This window comes from Manacus vitellinus, unplaced genomic scaffold (genome assembly GCF_001715985.3).
Source record: "Manacus vitellinus isolate BGI_N305 unplaced genomic scaffold, ASM171598v3 scaffold_26_pilon, whole genome shotgun sequence".
Lineage (NCBI taxonomy): Eukaryota > Metazoa > Chordata > Aves > Passeriformes > Pipridae > Manacus > Manacus vitellinus.
The window spans coordinates 3,622,800-3,630,263 of record NW_021939960.1 but is presented as its reverse complement, the minus strand read 5'-3'; the positions used below and the strand labels follow the sequence as shown (position 1 = coordinate 3,630,263).

At 42.1% G+C, this 7,464-nt stretch overlaps 1 protein-coding gene across 1 annotated transcript in view; it reads right to left on the bottom strand.

Moving 5' to 3' along the window:
* Nucleotides 1-1,084: 1,084 nt before the first annotated feature.
* TFAP2C (transcription factor AP-2 gamma) overlaps nt 1,085-7,464 on the bottom strand; it is an 8,101-nt gene continuing 1,721 nt past the window's right edge. The window contains exons 3-7 of the mRNA XM_029960388.1: nt 7,179-7,230; nt 5,462-5,684; nt 4,713-4,831; nt 3,205-3,346; nt 1,085-1,370 (exon numbers count right to left, since the gene is read on the bottom strand). Of these exons, the coding sequence (XP_029816248.1) occupies nt 1,085-1,370; nt 3,205-3,346; nt 4,713-4,831; nt 5,462-5,684; nt 7,179-7,230 (822 nt within the window). The remainder of the gene's footprint in view (nt 1,371-3,204; nt 3,347-4,712; nt 4,832-5,461; nt 5,685-7,178; nt 7,231-7,464) is intronic.

The following is a 7,464-nucleotide window of genomic DNA, read 5'->3' as shown; positions in this document are numbered from 1 at the left end:
AAAAGTATTAAAAAGTTCACCATTATTTACAAATCCGATTAAATTACACATAAATAAATATTTACATTCAACACACTGCTTCCCTTAATACACATAAAGCCTCCCTGGAAATATTTTTTGGCCTTAATAGGCAAAAAAAGTGTAAAAAAAAAAACCAAAAAAGGTATGTGCCTATTCTTTCAAGTTTCCCCCCCAATTTAAAATACAAGACAATATAAATATGTGAATAAAGCTGCAATATCCTTAGACACAGAAAGTGAATTTTCTAAAAGCATTTCATTTTGAACTATTCCTCGTTAAAAAAATACCAAGATAATATTAACTGCAGCCAACATGACTGCAGATTTTAAAAGCCTGAATATTTCCATAAAAAATAAGCATGTCAAATGCCATCAGATAACTTTTAAGTCTAGCAGGATTTTAGTACTCTCTTATGGTAATCCGAAAATAATGAAAAAGAAAAAAAAATCCCCAACAAGATAAAACAGAACCAAAAAAAAAAAAAAAGCCCCCCCCAGAATAATCTTACTATTTTCAGGTGTTTATAAAAAAAATTTAATGTACATCTATATACCATTGTTTAATACTGCTTTATTGTTACTGCTGCGTTTAGAGAGAATAAAACCCTGAAATTGTATCAGATAACAAACAGGCTTCCACTCTAAAATCTGTATGTTAAAAACTGTACATGAAGCTGGTCACCACTAGATACTTAGATGTGGAGAAGAAATCTAAATATATCTCTCTGTGTATTTCCATCAACCCCCCCCTTTATAGCACCACTTTTACAGCAAAGGATTCAATACATTGTACCAAGTACTTATCTTCAGGTAATTGCTTCCACAGAAAAGGGATACTGCAGCTTTTAGAAAGGCTTGTCTCACGGATGGATCCAGGAGGAGTGAAGATCCTGAATGATATTGATATTTTTCCCCTTTTTCCCCTCCTTTCTTTAAAAAAAAAAAAAAAAAAAAAAAGACAAAACCAAAAGAAAAAACAAAAACACCAAATCTCTATGTTCCCCCTGGCAAGAAGATCCCAGTCTGTGTTTAGGAGGAGGAGTAAAGTCTGGTTTTCCTTTCTTTCACTTCCTGTGCTTATCCATTTTATCCATGGTTTTGTTGGTTTCTGCAGGGCTCTGGTCGCCAGCGTTCATGTATGATTTGTCTGCTATTTTTAATGCTTCATTTAGGTAGTTCTGGACGGATGTCATGGCAGCACAGATGGCAGCACTCCCAAAGCCATGTGTGATCAGGCTAAAATGAGTCAAACAGCCCTGGATGCCAGGGTCCAAGATGGGACTGGGTCTTGTGTTTCCAAGAGGAGTTCTGTCCTGAGTGAGGAGGTCTGTGAATTCCTTACAGATCTGCCTGCAAGACACAAAGGGATCACACTTTACACCAGGGTGGGAATTTATGCAAAAGCAAATAAATAAATAAAAATAACAGAGGAGTCTGTATCAAATATTTGGCAGTTATGTGGGAATTAGAGAAATTCAGTACTGCCTGAGCAGTGCCCAAAAGTAAAGCCTGTTTATTAGCACCACTTTCTGATGAACCTTCTGTTATATCTACATCATCAAAACACGCTGCAAAATAATCTCCCCACCTCTGGTGCCTGGCTGGCTCTGCATCATTTGCTCCAGATTTTAAGGGGGGAGTGGGAATTCAGTGCTAGTTTCTATGAGAACTTTCACAGCTGCAGTTTAGTGATTTAGAAAGACTCAAGCAGCTGAACAGGAGATTCAATTTAGTTGTGTATATTCTATGTATATGCCCCCTTCCAGAGAGACCGAGGCCCTGCTCCTGCAAACACTAACACATATGCCTGGCAAAACATGAGTGGTTAATAATGCTCCAGCATATGTTGTTTGCTGCTTGCAAATCTGTCCCCTCGAAGGGATTTCACAGGAGTTGAGCAGTCTTAACAGAATCATCACTTTTATCAGAATTTCTCAATCACAAACATCCTCCAGAAGATTATTATTAGTGCCAATCACAGTACCAATAATGAGCAGAAAGAGCAGTGCTCAGGAGAAATTATCATCATGTTCAAACTGTAGGAAAGAGAGACTAGATTTCTAAATTTATAAGAAATAGAGATCTTTTACAGGAATATTTCTCAGGAAGGTTGGATAAATTCAGCAACAGGAATGTGTTTTGCATGCCTGATCTGAGCCTAAAGTTAGGGCTACAGTGCTCTGCAGTTTAAGCAAACTTTTCTCATATCCTCTGCAGAGCAAGGGTGCTGTCATACACGGGGAATTACACTGAGCCCAAACCAGAAAACATGTCAGACCAGAACAAATCATGAACTGAAGCTCTGTTAAACCTCAGCCTGGGAAAGGAACCTCAGCAGGGAGAAGGGGACAGCGAGCACACCAGCCACCAGTTTAAGATTAGCTTAATTTAACACAGATATTTCCTACCAGAGACCTGTTCAGGACGTGGTTTATTTACAGGTACAAAGTGTCTGCAGAACAGCCATAACTAAGCTGCTCTTCTTGACCCCGCCTTCCCTCTTTGTCAAGGTTTGTAATAGGAATTTAGTTTTAAGCACAGGGACTTTCCACACCTACCAAAGGATGGCTTCCAGTGAACTATAAAAATCTTCAGCCATATTAGGGAAAAAGGGACTATCCAGTTCTTGACTCCCAGTGTCCCAGGAGGAAAGCTGTGTGCTGCTACTGCCAAAGGCAGTCAGGAGGACACGGGGGCTGAGCTTCCCTGGCGCCCAGCACGCCCACCAGTAACTCTGCTTGGAGACACTGCACAAACAGAGATGGGGGAACCATCTCCTGCTCCCAGTCCCAACACTTGTTCACATTCCCAGGCCCTACCTGCTTTCCAGATCCTCAACCCTGTCAGACCCAGGGACATCTCTCCTTAGAGGTATAGTTGTCTGGGTATAGGACATTTTCCTGATGTTTTTACTACAGCTTAAAGCAGTTTGGACCAGTTCTGTTCTTTTTCTTTTGAGTTATCCTACAGGATTGTTCCTATTATTATTGGTTCAGACTAAAATAACTGCTGCCATAACTGAATTCAAACCAAAACCAAATAAAAAGAATTGCTTCATCTTCTCAATTAAAATTATACATGAAAACGTACCAAACCGTCCCGCAGTCACAGATACACATGGGCAGACAAAAGCATGTTTAAAAGGGAGAGGAAAAAAAAAATAAAATCGAAGCTGAAACCTTACTTTGCAGCAAGAAGCATATTCTTTCTGTTTGCCATTTCATTGCGGCCCATGTGTGGTCTGGTTAAATATTCAGCCACTGCTTTGGAAGGAAACTCTGTCTCACAAACATAACCAAAGTCACGAGCAAGATGTACAGCTTCACCTGGTGTGGGTAAAAGAGTGCTTGTTAAATGGTGTAACATCCATTTAACAGAAGAAAATCGGAGAAATTAAGGAAAAAAAATGCTGTGAATTTTTAATTGTATTCTTGTTTTAGAAAAGGACACTACGTTACTACTATATCACTCATTACCATTTTCTAATGGATGGATCAGTGTTTCTTTCTTTAAGTTTGCATCAAGAAAAAGAAAAATACTTGGTACCTGCTATAAAAGAAAATGATCTTACTTTTATATGTAAGAAGATTCCTGTCTCTCTCCAGAATAACTGCACAGCAAAGAACAGAACTCAGCTGATATCAAATTATCCACTGATATTTAAGAGTATCTGGCAACTAAATTCCACTTATCCAATAAAAACTTTCAGTTTGTTTTCTACTTTTTGTAAGCATATTCATATAGAAAATAAAATTGCAAGGTGTATAACTAGGCCACTTTTTTTTTTCATTAAAGCAATTTTGTCAGGCTTACAAAAAATGGATTGACATGGTCAGTGTATTACCTTCAAGGTGCACGTGCACACACATCAGCTCCCTGAAACCCAGCTTCCAAGGAAAAGGTCTTAAATGGAAGTTGCTGTTTTATTTGAGCTGATGTAGAAGTGAATTAGCAGTATTGTTAGATCATTCCTCACTTTTCATTTCAGTTGCTGCTTCTGTTCCTATTAAATTGTGCTGCTACCAGGAGCTGCTTCAAACAGAAACACCAAACAAAAACCACACACATACCTACATATATATACACCCTTCAAGTCAGTTTAACTGACAGAGGGGCCACAGAACATGGTACAGATTAAAGGGGCTCCAGTTTCCTATCAGGAAGTAAAAAGCTATAAATCTCACTTTATATGCTTGTTTATTAGAAAAGCTTCTGAGGATACCGCTGAGGTAGGGCCAGGCTTTGGAGTCAGCTGCCCCAGACTTTTAAAGTTCCCCAATAGGGAACCAAACCCACTAATGTGATGAGTTTCACACCTTTTACCATCCCTGCCTGTCCCTGCACACACCTTTATGAAACCCAAAACAACCTTTAAGAAACACTGACTGGACAAACATGCCTTTTGAACATCTTGGCACTTAGGAGAGTTGCTCCATCCCTTCCATGCAGCTGTGAGGATGAGGAGCATTAGCTGGGTTTGTGTGAGCAGGGCTTAGGGACCAGATTTGAAGGGAGAAGAAGGGGGACAGGAGTCCCTCAAAGGCAACAACATCCCCATCATGCTCACTTTAAAATAAATAAGAAGCTCTCCATTACTTTCACTGGCTTTCTAGCCTTTCCATGCTCTGCCCAGAGGATAAAAGCTGTACACAAAGGAAAAAAGTTCATTTTTACAACATGTTCAAGACTGACCTTCCACCAGAGATGTCAATAGTGTCACGTTTGCAGCTTTCCTTCTACCAGCAGGAAGATTCAAGCCAATTTTATCCAGTTTTTCCCTTAATGATCTACCACCATTTTTAGATTTGGCTCTGTAATTAAAGAGAAAAAAATGGCCTTATTTATCTTGGGGGAACACTTCTTTTTAAGATGAGAAATTCCAGTTACTGACATTCAATAGGGTTCTACTGAGGTGAAGATAAAAAACAGGCTCTTTTCAAGTGACCTACTTTTTAAATGCTGTACTACAAACCAGCCAGGATGAAACACAGCAGGTCAAAATCAAAATGTTTCAAACTGCACCACTGAAACCAACAGCTGTAGAACAATCACAAGCCAAATTAGGCATATGCAAAAAAGGACATCTAAAGTGTCCTTGTAATGATTAATCAGGACCACAAGATTTAATCAAAAAATGATTCCATGGGGAAACTGTGTTGGCCAGGAGCTGGTTTTGAGACAAAAATTGAACTTTAAACAGAGAATGAGAATTGCTGTCAGAGCTGTTAACAGCACTTCTCGAGAGGTAGCAGAAGTGTAAAGAAGTTTTATTTCCAAAGCCTATTAGGATTCAGTGTCGTTGGGCTTCTTAAGAATCAGTAATTCGCTAAAAGGCGTTCTTAGCTCCTCGTTATGCTGATCTGGCCGCTCTCACACCCAGCACAAGGGAAATCACAAACAATAGGCACGGAGGGGATGGTGGGAAGGAGAGCGCAGCCTACCTTCTGAGGACTCCTCCTAGCAAAGAGGCATTGAGACACTCCGGGGGCGAGAGCCGCCTCTGCACCTCTGCTACTGTCACTTTGTATTTCGACGTGGAGCTCAGGAGGGAAAGTCTCCCCGGAACGGAACAAAACACTTCGTTGGGGTTTATGACCACCCCAATTAATCCATCCTTTTGGCAGGGGAGGCTCAGAGCACTGTTTTTCGTTAGGGAAATGGGACCTACAGGAGGAGGAGGGAAAGCAGGTATTTTGTAAAAGGGAAAAATAAATAGGAAGTGGCAAGTGAATTTCCTTTCTATAAAAACAACCCAGAAGGCAGGATTTCGTTTGGCATTAAATGCTCACACCACTGACCCCTATCCCCAGTATCGATCTAGGGCACAGGGACTGAAAGGTCCCTGCAACTATTCCTGACCAGCTGGACTTTGCCACCGGATTCCAAGGAGCTGCTGAACACAACTAAGAATGCTTTTCAAGGCGCACAAACCCCACATCTCTGAAGCAGCAGGCTGCAAGTTAGCAAATCCGCGCTTATGAAAAGCCCGACACAACTACAGACTCCAAATTAGCATCCCTCAGCTGCTGCCAAAAACTCTTTCCGAGCCGGGGCAGGGAGAAACCTCCCAGCTCCCGCTGGGGTTCATCTTCCACCTCGCACACGCAGATTTAAGAAACCGCCTTTAGAATTTAATCCCAACAAATTCATAACAGACGGTACAACAACAGAGAGGGATGCAGCCCAGGGCAGAACCGAAAGTAAAGCGTTGCTCCTTAATAGCTTCAGCCTTAAGGTGAAGAGGGACAACAAAGGCTTTGCTGGAAGGAGCAAACCACTGATCCAACTTTTCCATGCCATTGCAAATCCACCCAGTTCACCCAGTGATGTGCTGCTGGCTCAGGGCACCGAGCGAAAGGGTTAAAGAGCTGAGATCGGCCCCACTCCCGGAGGGGGAAGATTTGTCAGCGGTGCATCTGACAGCGAAATTATTCTCCCATGAGCTGAAGGCAGCAATCAGCGCTCTGACACACACTTCTGCTTTTCCTCAGTTAGGTATTTGTTTGAAGTCTTCAGAGGAAACTTCCACTGATTTTTTTTTTTTTTAGCACAAATTTGTTTAAAAACAAAAGCAGGGGAAAAAACCTAAATGACTGTAAATTGAGTCAATACGTCTTCCTCCTTCCTCAAAATCTCAGCTACAAACCAATTTCGATTAAGATAAAGCCGAGCAGGCTTCTGTCAGCGATCTCATTCCCTTCTCAAGTCTTGCAAAGTTAAAAAGAAAGTTGGGGGGAAAAAAAAGGGAAAAGCCCCCTGTCTTCGAGTGCTAGCAGCAACAAAAAACCACAAACAAACAAACAAAAAGCAAAGCCCCGTGTCACTTTACACACACATATTCCAGGGTAGATTAAATTCGGTTCAAGGTCCCGGTTTCGATTAAAGCCACAACACAAGAGCACACGAGTGGGACAGCCGGTGTCCCCCGGAGGAGTCTCACACCCCGGGGCAACCCTGGGGGTTTGTCCCCGCTGCCACCTTCCCTCGGACAGCGTTAGAAAAATCCAACGACTGAGTAAGTGGAATAAAAACTCCTCCGCCCTCCCGATCCCAAAGGATCCGTCTCTATAAAAATAATAGGACGTCTCTTCACCGGTGCGTCATTAAACTTTTAACTATTGACAAGGGAAAGTTAAACAGCGGTGCCACCTTACTGACCTTTTCTAATGACTGTCTGGTCATGCATTAGTAAGTGTTGATCTTCCACATTCTGGAAAGAGAAAGGGGAGAAAGTTTCGCACCTCGAAGAGCTAAGAGGGAACAAGCTGGGTGGCTTTTGGGAAACCAAACCCCTCTCCGCGCGTCCCCATTTTAAGGGTCGAAGGGGAGAAAAGGTGGATTTCTCTCCAAGGACGGGAATGGGGCAGGTAAAGCCGGGATGTGCAGGAGGGGACAGTGCCAGGGGAGTGCCTGTCCCGCCTCCCCCGATGCGCGGAGCGGCCCG